This window comes from Bemisia tabaci, chromosome 5, assembly GCF_918797505.1.
Source record: "Bemisia tabaci chromosome 5, PGI_BMITA_v3".
In the NCBI taxonomy this organism is placed as follows: Eukaryota; Metazoa; Arthropoda; class Insecta; order Hemiptera; family Aleyrodidae; genus Bemisia; species Bemisia tabaci.
Window position 1 is genome coordinate 30801167 of NC_092797.1, and position 18115 is coordinate 30819281.

General features: G+C 38.5%; 2 protein-coding genes across 4 annotated transcripts in view; one reads left to right on the forward strand and one right to left on the reverse strand.

Annotated features, from left to right (window-relative positions):
• Gprk1 (G protein-coupled receptor kinase 1) overlaps positions 1–2258 on the reverse strand; it is a 91887-nt gene extending 89629 nt beyond the window's left edge. The window contains exon 1 of the mRNA XM_019051983.2: positions 1703–2258. Coding sequence (XP_018907528.1) covers positions 1703–1815 — 113 coding nt within the window. The 5' untranslated portion in view covers positions 1816–2258. The remainder of the gene's footprint in view (positions 1–1702) is intronic.
• A 195-nt stretch (positions 2259–2453) lies between these two features.
• Positions 2454–18115, forward strand: part of LOC109037373 (putative inorganic phosphate cotransporter) — a 37121-nt gene continuing 21459 nt past the window's right edge. Inside the window, exons 1-3 of one of the 3 annotated variants that reach the window (XM_019051985.2) lie at positions 2454–2753; positions 3438–3761; positions 5381–5534. Coding sequence is in view for 1 of the 3 variants with exons in the window: in XM_019051984.2 (XP_018907529.2) it covers positions 16121–16166 (46 nt within the window). In the remaining 2 variants the exon portion in view is untranslated. Of the gene's footprint in view, positions 2754–3437; positions 3762–5380; positions 5535–11530; positions 11887–16010; positions 16167–18115 lie in introns of those variants that run through there. The other 2 variants (XM_019051986.2, XM_019051984.2) reach the window with 2 other exon arrangements.

The following is an 18115-nucleotide window of genomic DNA, read 5'->3' on the forward strand; positions in this document are numbered from 1 at the left end:
TACTAAAATCTATTGGAGACCTTTCAGCCAGAATTTAATTGGGTGGTAAAAATTCGTAGTGAAAATGCATTATCAGTTAGAAACAGCCCTATTTGAAGGTGCTAAAAAACATCAGGTTCTCATAAAAAATCATGTCTGAAAAAAACATGTTTGCCCCTAAAAAGACCCTAATGACCCCTAGATATTAATCAAGCAGGCCAAAGTAGCCCCTTAAGTGCTACATAAGTTTCGAAAATTGGCAACGCCTATCAGTGATTCATTATCAAATTTTCCATTAACCTGGCTATGTGTCTCTTGTATCTCTTGATTCATAATTGCTTCCGGTGCTATTTTCCTTTCGCTTCAGAACCATACAGAAATGAGCATTTCTGCAATCATGTATTAAATAACAGTCTCAAACCCACACTTTCTTTGATCAATATCTGAAAAATGGGATCCTATGAAGAGGAGGGCAAACGTTGCAAATCCTAAAAATGTTGAACAAGAACACAGAAAAAACGTAAGAATATTATTCCTATGTAGAGGAATTTGCAGTGCTTAAGTTCCCTGAAAAGACATTAAAACCCAAAGGCCAAAATGTCTAAAATATTGATGAAAGAAAAAGGTAAGGACTTTGATTTTTTATTCACTTTCTCCGAGATTAAATTTTTAAGGGTCAAACCCAAACTAGATGGAACATGACGCATGATTTTGATGAAATTTGAAAAAAAGACAGGGAGGAGATGTCTTAGGTTGAAAGTAGGTAAAAATTTCAACCAGCACATTCATGAAAAGTGGAAAAGTTGAGAAATTTTCAATGAGTTGAAACTCTTTGTCAAGGGTGTCGTATATCTGCATTTCTATCACAAATGCCTAAAACCCAGACATACGTCAGCGAAATTGAAGCTACCTAAGAGTTGCCTTTAAAATTAGTGAATGACTTATGGAGAGACTTTTCTATAGTTACTGACTTTTTGATAAATAAGACTACAAAAGTTACTTAAATTAAAAGTGTCAACAGTTGCAAATGAAAGAAAAAAGTAAAAGGATGGAAAAGAAACAATAACATATATTGAAAATATTCACAACCTTGACATACGACTGATCAGTCCTGTGACCTGGTACTTTCAGAGGTCCTGCTCGCTGGCAGAATTCAGACGGCTGAGTTTTGCCAACTCAAATTTATATCATAAGTTAATAGCAACTTCCGAAAACAAAGACACTGGTGACTCAAGCATAAATGACACTGAATCACAGTACGCAGTGGCTGAATGCACTTAAAGCCAAGTAAAACACAATACATGTCAGCGGAATGAGACCGTGAAAAATCCCCGTTTAAGTGCAAGTCACTCAGCTGTTTCGAAAGAAATAAGTCAAACCAGGTATAGTTAAGGTAATGACACTCATAAGCAGAATTTGATTGTTAAAATTAAAAGTGGATTCAACAGAGAGATTTTTGGGAGAAAATGAGAGTTTGACAGCTTTACCGTGCTAAACCCAGCGAACTAATTTGGGACGTCTCGTCCGATATCACTTACAGCTAATCCCTTTCCAATGGCCTTGAATGGGAAAATAATACAGTCTCATACAATTTTAGAACTTGTATTCAATCTTTCGGGTGATATAAACTAGTAGAATGTCATGAAAAAATAATATTATCCAGTGATAGTGATAAGTGAGGTTAGAGAGTAAAAATGTAGGTTAATCAGAACCAAGTGTTTACCTGGGATCTGGGAGCGTTATTTTCTTGCTTGCCCTTGCAGCAGGAGTGCCTTTACTTTTTTCCATAGCCATAAGATAGCTGACATCAGCTAAAACAGCTTCTAAATCAGCCATTTTATCTGATTTTACGAAAACAATTCCACTTCACAATGTTAGGCCCAAGGGCCTAATTCACGTAACTTAAATCACAAAAATACCAAGCTGAACATGATTGTTTTCCTTTTAAATGGATATATCATCCAAACTAAACCATGCATAATGCAACTATCGCGATGATAAAACACAAATTCACATGATAAGTAAACACTACGAATTGGTCATTGAGACGCACTTATCAGGAGCACAAAAATCTAAACAGAGAGAACACACACACATACACATGCATATATACGCGAAATACAATCGCCAAGTTGAGAGAGAGGACCGAGCATGTAAATACGGAGAGGGAATGAGAGAATGAAAAATTGTGTGACCGAGTGATTGGGGTACTCTGTGAAATGATTTCGAACTTTATTATAGCTTCCCTAAAAAATTAGAGACCCGACCGTACACTCCTCGCGTAGAGAGCAAACTGACTGAGACGAAAGTTGCTTTTCAGATTGGAAAACGGACTTTTACACGGATCGATTGTTGACGATGGTATATACATATATATCCGTACATAAACTTTCCCATCCATTTTCCAAGGGAGGAAAGAGCTCACAGCTGATTCGCTCTGAGAAAGGAGAGAAGGGAAGACATAAACAACTCATCATTGAGAATTAGGGTTAGCTTTGCTCTGGTTTTGCTAAAGTTTTAAAGTGTTTGCTTTTTAAAGTGTTTGCTTGATTTTTCAAATGTTACTTTGTGTTCGCTCAATTAAGTGTTTCTAAGCTCTTCATTGATAACCTGAAATTATTTTGACGTGGTAGACCTTCAGAAATGAGCTGTGAACAAGTTCCAGTTTGATATGCTGATTTCACGTGACTTCTGACGAAAGTTCCATGAAAACTCTTAATTTCGAAGGAAAAAGCTTGCTCGTTTATAATGTAGTCAGTTCTGCCTGTGACAACGTAAGTATCCTTTTCACTTAAATCAACATCTACTCAAAGTGTGTGGCAAAGAACACTATTGGAAATCGACGGTGTAAGGTGGCAATCACATTACTCGTTTGTGGTGTCTGCAAATCTCTGCCTTTATGTTATTTTTTTAAAGGAGAAAAAATTGACATCATTCCTTGAAATTTTTGAAGAATTTTCTTTTCACAGAGAAGAAAAATCACGGCAGTTTTGAAGAATTTCCGCTGAGTAGCTTTCCGTTTAAAAAATAAGGTATTACAGGAAGTCTGCAATGTCCTAAACCGAATTATGTGATTGCCGTCTTACACCGTCAAAGTGCTGCCTGTAATAACTCGTCAAATATGAATGTCAAAAGAGGGTTTCCACAACTGCTTGTTGTGGCAGTTGCTCTGCCAGAAGATAGAGTAAAAAAAAGAAAAAAAACCCAAAGCGTCAGAAACAGACTGAACTTCATTACCTTTAAAGTCCATCCCAAATAAGTTTACAAAATTGTAGACTGTGACAGAAGATCTGCCTTATTGATTCTTTCATTTACTTCACTTGTAAAAGTGACATCAGACAATCAACTGTCGCAGTTTATAAGTGCATAAACTAATTTGGCGTTGACTCTATGAAAAAACTTAATGAATTTAGATCCAAAGGATTTCATTAATACTTTGATAATTCACATGTTTGCAGAGAGTTGCCGTTCATCCCATAATGACAATCAGGACGCTGGTTTACTTCTTACAAAATCATTACAGATTTGCACGCTGGCATAACTCCACCCCAATGTATTCTGTAAAAGATCAGCCTCCATATTCTGCACTGTCAGTAGCTGTTAAATGAACAAGTATGTGGACGGCAGAAAACCCAAATCCGAATAAATTCTGAGGGACAGTCAAGGAAGATGAAGTGAAGCACTATGAAGCTCAAAACAGGATTGATAAGAAGATCTATCTTGCGCATAGATTACGGGTACTTCTTAGGAAGTTGCTTCAATGTAACCATCATTGAAACAGCGTAAGTACTCATTGGCTACTCAATGAGGCCTTTTCTCCACGGGACATTTTCATGAGATTTGTCGCAGGATCGAATGGAGGGATTTATCTCTGTTTCTGTCTCTCCAGGAGGAAGCTTTCACGTCCCTGCGACAAGTGTCCATGGGAAAATGACTTTGTAATAATTGAGTAGGTATTTAAACAGGGTTAAAGTAGGTAATAATTGAACATGATCAACGAATAAAAAATTATTTAAATTTAACAAATGGGAACAATTGAGTGGAAACAGAGGATCACATTATTTGCTTTCGCTTCCTCTTCCATCACTTGATCTTGGATCTCTTCAAGTAAAGTCAAGGACCCTACTTGGTACTACGATTCAATATTTGTCTCAACTTTGTAAGTGAGACTTTTCTCTGCGACAAATCTCATTAAAGACATTGGCCTAAGTAATCATGAACAATATTTTCAGGCATGGATGAAAGAAAATATGTTTGATGGTTTTTTAGTATTATTTGGGCCAAATAAAAATAATGGTTGATAACTTTCTCCAATTTGGCTTTCAAGTAAAATGAAATGAGTAAAATAATGAAAATGATTGAATAACTAACACTCAAAGATAAAGGTGCTCAAAAGAATTCCTCCATTGGCTCCGCTCGTTTTGGAATGGTGATAAACATGGAAAGAACTACTTTTCCCAGAAACTGGTAGCACTATTGGAACTGTATGAACTCTGAGCTGTAGCACACATCGACGGTGTAAGTCCGCAACCACGTATTTCGTTTGTGGTGTTTGAAAATCTCCGCTCCTATTTTATTTTTTTAAAAGAGAACAAATCGACGTTGTTCCTTAACGTTTTTGCAGAATATTTTTTGTACAGAGAAGAAAAATCTCAGCAGTTTTTAAGAATAGCCGTTGAGTACTTTTTCATTTAAAAAATAAAGTGTGAATAGGAAGTCTACAACGTTGCAACCCGATATACATGTTTGCAGACTTACACCATTGATATGTACTTTAACTTGGCTTTTGCAACCTCACATATATCACAAAAGAATGATTTTGGTTGGCCAGGTCACAAACATGTGAGGATCCTGTGGCTGAAATAAAACTTTAAATGCAGTTACCTTAATACGAGAGATCTTCCATAAATGCTCTCCTCTCAGTAAAATCCCTGATTTAAGTATTGCTGTAATATAATGACTGTAACAACCTTTACCGAAATGCTGAGTGATCATACTCATCAATCAATCATATCGGTACCCTAGAACCAAAAGGTACCTAACTCAAATTTTTTGAAAAATCAAATTATTTGCATTTTCAAAATCTTTATTAACAGTTCTGTGTGTGTGGAAAATTTGGTAGCCGTATCTTACGCCAGTTATGAGATAAGGAATTTCAAAAATTGCGATTTACATTGAAATCAATTAGGCTGATGCGCGGTTTTCCCTTATATCTTGGAAAGACTGAAATGGAATTAGGTACCCTCTCGTTCTGCGGTACTGATATGTACTTACTCTCTGCTCACATCAGATCACTGAAGCGTGAAAGCGCAGACATTTTTATGCACTTAAAAAATGTTAGAGCCAACATCCGTACAATTTAGTGCACCCTAAACAAATTAGACAAATTTAATTTTTTCAGATCATCTAACAAGGGCTGAACTCTCATCACCAGCTTTCATTTAATCAAGGCAGTTGGTCCCTTAGACTTTCGCAATTGAAGAACAAATTTAAGAACAAAAGATGAAGCAGTTTTTTCATCTGTTGCCCTCTCTCTCCAAATCTCCAAGTCCCAGGTGAGTTTTTATTATTTCTCTGGGGATGCTCTGATAAGACAAGTGATTCTTAGTTTTATGGAGCAATCTGTTTGATGGTCCCAAAGGGTATCTTTTTATGTAAATAAATAGGTAGGGACCCTTTGTAATCTCTTTTTATAGAGTTCATCAGGTCAATTTTCTTGATTTTTGTGCTTAATTAAATCTTGCGGTGTCTTCTTCTTGTAAAAAAATACCCAGCATAGTAATTTTTGAGCTGGAACGGTGCTATATCCCTTGAACCCTGAAAAGACATTTTAGGATGGAAAAGGAGACACAGGTCAGAAGATACTCTACTAAAGCATGAACTTGGGAAGGTTGGTATAGAAGTTAGAAAATCATGCAGAAGTAAAGAACCAGGATTGAATAATTCTTTTGCATAACCACGTTTAATGGAAATGAAAGTTGAGAAAAACACCAATAAAATATCTAAACATAAAATTATCGTGCAGTTTAGACAAAAATTGATGAATTCTTAAAATTTAAGAACTTTTGTACAGTATTGTGGGGCATACTCTCCTTGATCGATCGGCTCAAAGGAAAGCATTTTAACACTTCTTGGCTTTGTATGGTGAAAAAAGCTGCGAGTTAAATCATGCATGGTTTTTACAGAGAACTATCTTTGTAACGTAAAAAAACAGCTTTGATAATGTTTTCCCCACAAAATCGACTAGGAATACATAGGAAAACTAGTGTACTGTATTAGAAACACAAAGTTCTCAAGAAAAAATCAGGGAGCAACACAAAAATTGTCAAAAAGTATACATAAAAGTGAATCAAAATTTTGCCATCACTGATTTAATTAATAGAAAGCATTCAAAGAATACTATAAGTTATAAACCACATGTTAATATCTTTCATAGTTCTTGAGAGTGATGTCAATGGACAGTTGTTTTGAGACATTATTTATATCTTTTTAAAAGCTGTATATAATTCCATCGCATTTTTAATGTCAAGTCTGATAATTTTTTTCAAAACCAAAATAGCTCTTTTGTGAGAAAGCGAACATTACTAAAGTATTCATCAGGGATGCAGACATTTCTTTGGAGCAAAAATCAGTTGCAGTCCTCAAAAATATCAAAAATGCGCTTCGAGTAAACAAATTTGAAAAAACCAGCACCATTTCCTTGTAATCTGTAAGTCGCGAATGTGTGAAGATTTTATTTTCCTTCTTCTTAAGGCAAAAAATGGGAACAAACAGAAACTATAGCGTCATTATTTACTCTCTGGGTCACAACATTTACTTTTCTTTCTTTGCTCAATGAGGAAATGCTCCAAAAATGGGGAAATTTTGCGGCTTCGATCACAACTTATTTTTTTTCCTCCCCATCGCCGAAGTGAGTGTACCAGAGGAGTGTACATAATATCGTCAATATTCAAATTAAAGTCCTCGCCATATCTCCAACTTCCAAGTTCATTTCGATCTACTGCGCCTAACTCGATGCTCCTGCCTGCCGCAGTGCCGCGCCGCGCCCCCTTGAATTGATATGATTTCTTTTTGTGTGTATGGCTTGTAGTCTATACGTAGTTTTGAAGGCACTTTACGTGCAAGCGCGCTCCGCTCCGCCTCTGCGGCTTCTTGCTTCCGAGCTCTTTAATTATAATTTCGCTAGAGTTCGTACGTAATTGGACGTATTTATGCTAAAAGGAACTATACTGCACGCAAATCCTATGCACATATAGTTCCTTTTAGCATAAATACGTTCAAATGAAAGCCAAATAGTACAGTGAACGGAATTTCCTCTCAAAAGCTGCTTAATTTTTCTGAAGATTTCACTAATAATAGATTTCTCTTTATGGAATATTTGGAGTACTCGCCAGCTGGTTACATCTAGAGAAGATCAACAGGGTGTCTAGCATCAGGAAAAACCGGCAAAACCGGGAAATATCAGGAATTTTGGCCGATCAAGAAAAATTCAGGAAAATATCAGGAAAATCGGAAAAATCGGACATCTTATAAGGAATTTTTCTTACGCGAATCTCCTCAGCGGAGAAGTCTTACTGCTTTTTGCCTACCGTGCCAGGAGTCGTCGCTCCGTCTTTGTTTCCGGAGAAAAATCAGGAAAATGTCAGGAATTTCCAAAATGAAAAAATCAGGAATTTTTTATAAAATATCAGGAAAATATCAGGATTTTTCAAAATTAAAAAATACTAGGCACCCTGATTCAATTATTTTGAAACAAATTCGGTTTTTTCTTTTCAACTTTTTGTAACCCTAACTGAAATATTCGAAAAGATCTCAAAACACAAGTGCAAAAAATTACGCTGAATCTATATTTCGAGCGAACTTTTTTAGTCTCGCTAATAATACCGAGATTCATAGATTTATCGTCATAACTTCAACGTTTTCTTTTAGTTTTTCGGAGGTACTTCAACTTACAATTTGAGAAAATTTCTCCTAACACAGACTTACAATCAGATTACATTTTGCAATAAGAACCACTATCTCCGCTCTCCCATAAAAGCACGTATCTGCAAAGGGAAGCCAATAACAATGCAGGGAAACCAATGAATATGTTGTCTCTAAAATGGGCCAGAAATAGTGGTTACTTATTGCATAGTGTACTCCAATCGATGAATGACTAACGGTGCAGTTGGATGTAAAAATCGAAGTTGAATAGAGAGGGTTTTTGTTTATTGACGGTGAAATTCCCAAACCACGTATCTCGTTTGCTTCGTTTAAAAATCTCCGCTCCTGTTATAATATTTTAAAGGATAACAAATCAGCATCATTCCTTGAAGTTATCTCAGGATTTGCCCTGAACAGAGAGGAAAAACCACGAAAGTTTTCAAGTATTGACTTTGAATAGTTCTCCATTTACAAAATGAATACTTAGTATGTCAGGAAGCCTGCAACGTCTTAAACCGAGATTCGTGGTTTGGTAGTTTTACCGTCGTCATGTTAATCCAGCAATGAATAAGATTCCTCAGTTAGTGATCATCAGGAAGAATTCGTTAAATTATCTTTATTTCCTCTCCGGGTCGTGTTTGACTTTTCCAACAACAAATTGTGTATGTCCGGGCTTAAAATCGGCAATTTTTAACCATTCCGTATATCGTCAATGGACCACTAGACAAGGTACGAATTTCAGCATTCTGATACATGTTTCTTAACTAAAATTTCACGTAAAATACGACGTGCACAACGAAAATTACCGAAATCAACTCCTTCCAAAGATATTTAATGATTCTTGATACGTGAATTCAAGCCAGCCGCTCATGAAAACTCAATGCTCTGCGTGATTCACATCGTGCGTTAAACGTTATCATGACGGTCTCTGCGATATAAAAATCTGACAACCTCAATCTTGACGCTTTGGCTTAGCTGTAGCAAATTGCTTATAGTTTGAATAACACATGGTGGGAAATGAACATTAATCGATTGAAAAGCTTGTTGAAACCGTTGTAGTACGCGATTTGACTCACATAAAGCTTTGAGTTTTTTGTCAGAGGGCAGTTCAAATTCCTCGTAACCAATGTGAAATAAAAACGTTAACATCTTCGTTTGGAGTTTGTTTCATTAACTTTCGTTGCGCGAATCGTGCTCTGCGTGAAATTCTGGTTAAGAAACATGTATCAGAATGCTTAAATTCGTACCTTGTCTAGTAGTCCATTGTTGGGGGATTCGACCAAAATGTGTCAGGTAATTTGGGGTAGATGATGCCAGGAAATTTTATTTTCTAAACCCTGAATGAAGTGTAGAAAAAAGCTCTCTCCTTTATGTCCTGCCACAACGCGGAATCGGATGGTTGGTTAGTTGAGAAAATACTTTTTTGCGGAAACCACGCAAGTGTTCGTCGGAAGCTTTCATCCGAATTGGGAAATTCGCAGGAGCAGGGGTCAACGATTGAAGAATTGACCCGAGCCAAAGCTCATCAAGTCGAGTCCATTATCGTAGTTTGGGAGCCACGCCGCACAGTGAATCGAGTCGATTAGAGATGTCGGACATGAAATTTTTCACTAGAACTGCAAATTTCGATGTTTATTTCGTGGTATTTTAAATTTTATGGGGTGTCTCTGATCGAAAATTTCACGAGAAAACCAATGGGACCACTTTTAGAACCTCAAAGTTTTGTATCAGCGGAGTTACAAGCGTTTAAAGTCTCCAAATTTTGTCCGACCTCTCCTATCGACTCGATCCACTGTGCACGCCGTACCTTGTCGCTCCTCGTCAATCAAAGCGAATAAGTAGGAATCATATCCAAACCACAGGACTGCCGTGCTAAGGAAGAACGCCGTATGAGCCCTTAGACGTAGCCAAGTTTCCTTCGATAAAAACCGAATTTACTGGGAAAAGTGTGAATATTTTTTCCCAAAATTTTCAGACTATTTTGTACGAAATTTAATCTAAAATATTTGAGAATTTCCAAGAAAAATGTACATGAACGTCGTCAAAAATACATGTTTTACCAAGGGAAATTTGGCAACTCTCGAATGTTAATACGGCGTTCTTCCTTAGCACGGCAGAAGGACAGCAACCGGCCAGTCTCATCGCCCAGCCCAATCCAATGAGTGACCTGACCACTGGCCGTCAGGGCCAATGTCAATCTTATCACTCCTGTCTCGGCCAATCAAATTAAGCAGTGGCGAATCCAAATTAATCTAATTTATAAGCTCCAGTCACCATTCGTCAATCGCTTGATAATAACCATCCAAAAGCTCCTGGATCCCCAGTTGCCGTTTTCGTGAAAAAAAAATGCTCCGATCAATTTTGAAATTAACGAAATGGGGATGACATCTCCCTTGAGTTTGCATTTTAGGTTGGTAACGAACCGATGCGATGTATCTCTTCGTTTTGAACGTCTAAAGTAGTTGCAGCGGCGCGAATTTGCTTGTATAAACAGCCGAGAAGTTGCAGATGCCGAAGTGTGTCTGCTTTCACAACTTTCAACTTGAATGGGTTGAATACACCTCTGCTGCGCCCAAATCCACCCAAACTTCACCTAGTTAGGTACAGTCGATTTCACCCGCGTCAGGTATTGGTGAGACGTGTTTTGGGCTTTGTCTCAAGTTGCTTACTGGGGACTGATTATTGAAATTCATAAACAAAGCTATAGACAAAGAAGACAAAAGGAAAATTGGGAGATCCCATTGATTGAAACAATGTTCCTACAGACAAACGCAGAACATGATGGACTACATAGCTATAGGGTCTCTTGTTGGCGCTGCAACCACCCGCTTATTCCACCAATAACATCGCTCCAATTTTCCTTTGTTTTCTGTGTCTACTGCTTTGTCGATTGCCTTTCAATTTAAATGATCAGCCTGCAGGTACCCAAATCACAAAAGGACCTAGTTTAATAGAAAGGAATCCGTCACACAAAGATCAAACCGCGGAATAATTTGAAATTTTATTCCTCTTCAAGACATTCAGCCAGAATGAAGCTCATTGTCAGTGACCGTTTTCACTTTCAAAAAAAAAATCCCTCTTGGAATGTTTGACAAGAGAAAATGTGCGGTAATTCAAGCTCACAAACCTCGCCATATTTCGTGGGTATCGCGTGTTTCGATAAGATATTGCATGGGAGGTGGTGGAGGCGGCAAACATTTTTTTGATACCGGGCGGCAAAAACCTAAAACCGGCTCCGTTTCTGGCTAATTTATAAAAGCATCTATCCACACGGAGAAAATAATGGCATGAATGTTGTTTCTGAAATAAGCCAGAAATTTAGTTCCTCGTCGCAAAAATGCAGTCCAATATTTTGGCGCATCTCGCGAGCAACGAAGCATTCATGCATCAAAAAAATATTTCCTCAGAAAGAATGGAAATCCAAGAAGATTAAAATATTCGGACGATAAGAGTGGTCCTCTCTTATGGATCATTTTAACTTCGAAGGGGACATCGTTGCTCCGTGTGGCAACAACTCATCTTTCTGTTTATTTTCTCCTTTATCTCTTTTTTGATCTTGTCTCTCCCTCGTCGTCCTTTCGGCGATGATTCATCTCGCCTTTTCGTCGTCTCCCTCTCCGACATTGTGTGTTCATTGTGCACAGACTACTTTAAATAATTTGACCGGCCAATTACCCCTGCCTGCCCCCTCGGCTGGATGAATTCAAGTCTTTGAAAAAAATTCCCATATATTTTCGATGTGCCGAACGTGACTCTCGCTTTCAAGTCGTGCGGATGTGGAGTGCCCAAATGTGTATGTTTCTGCTGTAGTGACCCTCTCTCAGGATATTCCTCTCTCGATAGAAAAGTTAGAACAATCGATTGGATATAATCGCTTTCTTCGAGTTTGTTCTTTCAACTCAACAGTTGGGGTGTGCTGTTTGGCGAATTTTAATGTTTGTGAAAACGTGCCGATAGTTCCTTAATATCTCGGATTTCATATCGGTGAGTCGCAAATTGTATCCAACTCCTTAACCACATTACAATTGTCTTTCAAAGGATTATCGATTCATAGTTACAAAGAAGGCACAGCGTCGCACTGGAAAAAAAAAACACATTGGATCTAGAGTCCAGACTCTTAAAAACATCGACAAGAAAAAGTACTTTTGATTCAGTCAGAATCTAGCTTAAATCAAGAACCAAGCCTCTTAATTTAAGCGGATTTCGTTTTGATTCAAGCAAAAATCTGATTGAATCAAGAGTATTTTTTCTTGTCAATGTTTTCAAGAGTTTGGACTCTGGATCCAATGTGTTTTTTTTTTCCAGTGCGGTACGACTGTAATTGAGATAATTCTCTCTCGCGCAGCATGCAAGGAATCTTAATTTCTTCAGCTCATAATTCCACATTCTTTATGCTTTTCATCCTTTCTTATATCCCTCTGTCTTTCGATTAAATCGTTCAAACGCCGTCTCCAAAAAGCAAAAGCGAGAGTTATAAAAATGAATCAACAGAACTTACTCACATCAAAATATTTTAACTCCTCTTTCAAACATATTAATTTTAAGTGCCTTAAGATGCGTTTAGTTACAAAGGAGTGCTACAAATCAAGTTTTTAGCTTTTCTTACTGAACTTTTTCTCTTATGAAATGGAAAATTGTTCGCGCTATACTTTTGTTTTCAAAAGAATGCAACGTTGTCACCGTGAAAGATGGGACGCATTCAGTTCCTCCAGGAACATTTCACGTCAATCGAAACGTAGGATACAACTATTCCTGCTTAACGGATGCCATTGTTGCATGCGAAAAATTGAAGGCGCTTCGCTTCGTTTCACAATCACGGCAAAGTGGGCTGCCACCGTAACTAGTTTCCGGAAATTGAACAATCAATAAGTTCCAAGTAAACTAGTTTCAAGCTTTTTTTATGACAAAACCCTGGTAAAAATTGGCGGTAAGAGCTGCGTTTCAAAATACCATAGGAATTCTTATAACCGACTAAAGGAGGCTACAGAAAATCATACAGCTGGCTGTAGAATGCGGAGAAAACCATACGGCCAGGCTATACGAAGCGATAAAAAATTATGCAGCCGGGCTATAGTTCCTATCGCCGGGTTTTACACTTTATCGCCTGGCTGTTGCTTTTTCGCCATCGATTATAAAAGGCTATAAGAAATTGTGTAGAAACTCGTGTGCTTTGTAAATCCTTAAGTTTGTACGGAATCACCTTAATATTTACAAAACGCACATTATATTTTCCTATACTACATATTTGTTTCCATCAATTAAAATGAGAATAATCCATACAGAGTCTGCAAACATTTCAAAGTCATGAGTTGAACAACGCTGACTCCACGAGATTAAATATTAGAGCTTAAGACAAAGCGGAGCGGCGGCGCACTGGCGCCTACAAACCTAACAGGGATACTTCACGCATTGCGCAACGCGTGAAGTATCCCTGTTAGGTTTGTAGGCGCCAATGCGCGGCTGCCCGCCTGCCGCGCCGCAGCGTGCCACGGCGCTTGAAGCAACTATTTCACACCAGAGGTATTGCACAGCATCACACAAAACTGAAGGCGCACTAATATATTGGTAATGGCAGGCATCCATCAAAAGTACGGAGCTTTCCTCGCAAAATAAATCAAGATACTACGGTCCAAAAAGAGAGCAGTATTCGAAAAACTCACTAAGTCCTAGCATCCGTAATTAGTAACGTTTAGCATACACTTTATCGCCTGGCTTAATCGCCATCGGCTGCGGCTATAAGAAATTGTGTAGCCGGCTATAGAAGCTATTGGAAATCTTACAGCCGGCTGTAGGTCTATGGTATTTTGGAACACAGATTCTACTGCCAATTTTTATCAGGGAATTGAACACCTCAGCTCATTTTTTTCGTCTGAACATTCGAGTTTATGTATGTATAGTTGATTCAGTTTTTCTTTTTTGTACGCGCTCCTCTTAAAGTCGGAAACTTTCTCGCCATAACTTCTTCATTTTTACCAATTTTTATAGTACTTATACGATCGATAGAATAGTCTTTTTATCGTTTTATTGTATCGTGAAATGGTGCGGAAATATATCGATGGCTAACGTGCGAGACGACGCATCTTTGTTTGCGACATTGTAGACTTACAGTCATACTTCACATTTTCCATGAAAAATTAGCCTACATAATTTCTTGGAAACTTCCTTGATTTTCCTTCTCCGTCAGTTGAATATTCCGTTTGAATTTCAGGTCACGAAGGTGACTTGTTCCTCCTCAAAAATTTAAAGCAGAAGTTGAGCTTTTAAAACGCCGCAATATAGAGATGTGTGGTGTCGCTTTTTAGCCATCGATATTTTTCTGGCAAATAAATGTCAGTTGAAGAGGAAAATCTTTAAACACTATACTTCATGGTAGAACTAGAGTACCTGTATAGCGAGAGTATGGACAGGTGTGAAACTCTCAAAATCCATCAAGCCTTCACCGATGCCTCTGCGAATAAAGTTAGGGTCTGAAAGGGCAGCCAACCTATGAATTCAGAAAATCCAGAACGATTTATTATTACATTTTTACGACTCAGCATTTGTAATGCACGTATTTGACTTAGTTTTTGCATAAATTTACTCATTTTTGCGGAAGAACACTCATCTATGAACATTCTTGGTCGGCTAAGGCCGGCTGCCCTTTTGGGCCCTAAGCCCTACATAAAGCGAGCTTTCCATACTCTCGCCGACAGGTACCTAGGTACTGTAGGTAGAACCCTTTTTCCATCCAAAAATCAACATTTTTTTCTTCGTATGATACCTAAAAATTCCATACGTAATCCATGTTGCCAGTAAAAATGGTATTTCAAACTGTCGTTTGAGAAGCTAAGGGCGATTTTCTTTCTCCGAATCACTTGATTCTCATAATTAGGGTGAATCCAGAGGTCCGCCTCTAGATTGCGCTGATACGGTTACATGTCTTGGAAAAGCAATAGTTATCGTAATCTACGAAGTCATGGAAGAAACGGAATCATAACGTCTAGCATCGTTAATGCGGACAAATATGGTATCAAAGTTGTACAAAATTAAGGAGAATTTGTGTCGACCAGTAGCGAAACGAGCTTCGCTAATTGACCCAATGCGCAAGAAAGGTATCCCACAATCTATCCTCGGTTCTTTTACCGAAACACCCTGTATAACGAACTGCCTATTTATGATCATGACTTATTCAACCGTACCTAGGTGTCGCTCAATCGATATGAGGCTGTATCAAGAGGTCCTTATCGATATATCATGCCACCCTATGGCCGATACCGCACTATTTATAAACATCCGTCCTGCAGTGCTAAGGAAGAACGCCGTATGGACTTTCAAACGTTGCCAAATTTCTTCGATAAATACATAATTTACTGAGTGAATTGTGACTATTTTTCCCCAAAATTTTCACACAATTTTGTACGGAATTTAGTCTAAAATTCCTGAAAGTTTCAAGGTAAAGTATGTATAAATTTCGTCAAAAATACATGTTTCATCAAGTAAAATTTTGCAACTCTCGAATTTTCATACGGCGCTCTTCCCTACCAGGGTTAGCGTTAGATGATACCTCACGCGCTGATTAAATCCTTTGAAAATCAGTGACAAGGCCCCGGTTAACTTGGCAAATTTTTCTCGTTAAAATACTATTTTTATGGAGACGCGGTCGATTTTAAGCGACGGGTCGATGCGGCGGCTGAAACCGGTTGCTCCGTTTTCCTACTTACCCACTGCTCATAATCGGAATCTTGCCCCCCGACATGACAGCCTTTGGAACAGATTCCGCCGTCCGTCATCCGTCTGAATTGCCATCGATGTCTTCCTTCGCGCCGGAGTTCAGCGAGCCCTGATAACATCGCTTCAGCTCCTCGCCCTCTCCTTCAAATGTGCGATCCTCCTCGAATTTCTGGATGCATATCATGGCGAGTGTCCACGTTCCTAGCCAAGAATCCCCGAGAATTTCCGCTGACTCCGTTGCTCTTCAGACTATTCCGTGAATCCGTGGATGTGTCGCGCACCCAAGTTTGTCTAACCGTAGCGATTCCCCCCCCCCCCCCCCTCTTGTGCGTATTTTAACCCGTTGACGTCATAAAGTCGGATTTTAACCCCTTTTAAAAGTGAGAAAGCGGCGAACCTTTTTTTTTTCTTTTTTTTCTTTTTTCTTTTTTTTTTTTGCAAGAAGAAGTGGAAGAGAGAAGGATAAGGACAAGATTAGAATCACAGCGAGTATTATCAAGCGTCCGCCATGAGAAATTTTTCGTTGAATCTTCTCTCCGCGGGATTCAAACACCGTAAGTACTCCTTTTCGCGTCTGGGCAAATCTTGCACCGCATGTTGTGAAGAGTGGAAATGCACGCAGCTTATTCTTTGAATATTTCTCCTATTGTGTTTTAATTTTTTTTTCGAGAAATTGATTCACATCACGTGTTGACAGGGGCTAATTCGTACGTGGGCCGCAGGTGTCTTTTGCGGCCCCATTTTCGGGGAAGGGAGGGGGGGGGGGTCACGATTTTGCTGCGTGGTACTAGTAAAAGTGTTTATCCTTTAAACTTCGGAAGTAATGACTTTTCTTCTTCTCCTTCCTCCTCTGCTTTTCTTTTCGCTTCTCGACCTCCATGTGGTTTTAATTTTTCAAGCAACAAGATTACGGTTATCATTTTCGAAATCCACTCTCTCACCTCCATTATTTGTTGGTTAGGGCTGCGCGGCCGATGTATGTCCCTCCTCGAAATGCGTCGCCGTATGTTAACGTTTTTCGGGCATTTTTTCTCGCATTTATCAGCTAACAATTTCCCTCAGAAATATTATTCGTTTTTTCATAGAATGAAGTATTGAATCTAAAGTAAATCGGAATAACGTTTGAGTAATAAAGAGTTCACCACGAAGAAAGAGTTTCTCCGCTCACGGAGAAAGAGTAATTTTTTTGTTTCTTTCATGTAATATAAATTTAAGTCTCCTCTTTTATAGCGTTTCTTCCCGTTCATTGTTACCATGATTTTCTGAACAAATGGCCTCAGCAGATGAGCTGAAAGGACTTGTTGTATGTTAACTACTAAACACCCGTTTGTTCCTAATTGTAGCGGGATTGCTTCTTATGACTTATTGTTTGTACAATTTTCGCAGACAGTCAGCAATTGCCGGCAATTTACACGCGACATGCGTTTCAACTCGTCAAATTGCAATAATCTTCAAAGGTTTCATTGATGAATAACCTCTAATTACAAACTCGGGCTAGAGCGCCTTCAAAGTCTGACGATACCCTCCGCTTTGCCAGGCAGTTAGTTTAGTTGCCTATCCATACCAAACCGAACTGAGGGGTCACTGATTTCACCACACGCATCGGGTGTGCTACCTGGTATCATGCATCCAAGAAGGAGAGAAAAAGTCCCATTTTCTTCTGAGCATAACAATCAGTGCTTTCTATCTTGTCTCTTCACTGCGGAATTTTTATGCTGTTTTTCTTCAACACAAAAAGATCAAAATTTGCCTGCAATGCTAATTTACTGTAAAAGCTTCTGCAGTTCCTGCACCTACCGTATCTTTAATCTCCTGTTGTGTTATTCAGGGATAACGCGTGGCTTTTTTACTCATTGTCAGTCCGCAGAGGTCCGAGTGTGTAGGTATATGGTCCACAGAAATTGAAAATTTAGGAAGAAGAGACTAAGAATATAACTTTGCAAAAGTTTACGAAAGGGTAGCTGGGCAACGTATACCGAAAGGGAAACCAAAGTATCTCGCTACCAATGATTCCAAATCGAGACATCAATGGTTTTGTGTTCGTCTATGACCGTGTTTTCTCCTACTTTAAATTTTAAATCGTACGTTGCTCATGAAAATTTGACTTAAAATTTATTTTCTTCATCAAACCTTGTGAAAAGATGAAACTTCAAACCTATTTTTCTCAATTTTAAATCCTTGTTTCGTCCGATTACTCTTTCGCTGAACGCTGCCTTGCTTTCAGGATCAGTTCTGAAATGAGAATAATTACGTTCATAATGTTTTGTAACCGTAGCAGAGGAAGAACGTTTACACCGACCGTATGTACAAAGTAGGCTAGTCTACGGTCGGCACCTATGACTTAACTCATACAGGCCTTAGGGCCGAACTCAAATTAACATTCCTTCATCTTACCGGTTGAATTGACTCGCTATCAGAACTAAGTTAAACACCTGCACTATAGTGGCGTGGCGTGGTTTGCGATCTATCGATTGATACGCCACTCAAACCTATGAAAAAAGAT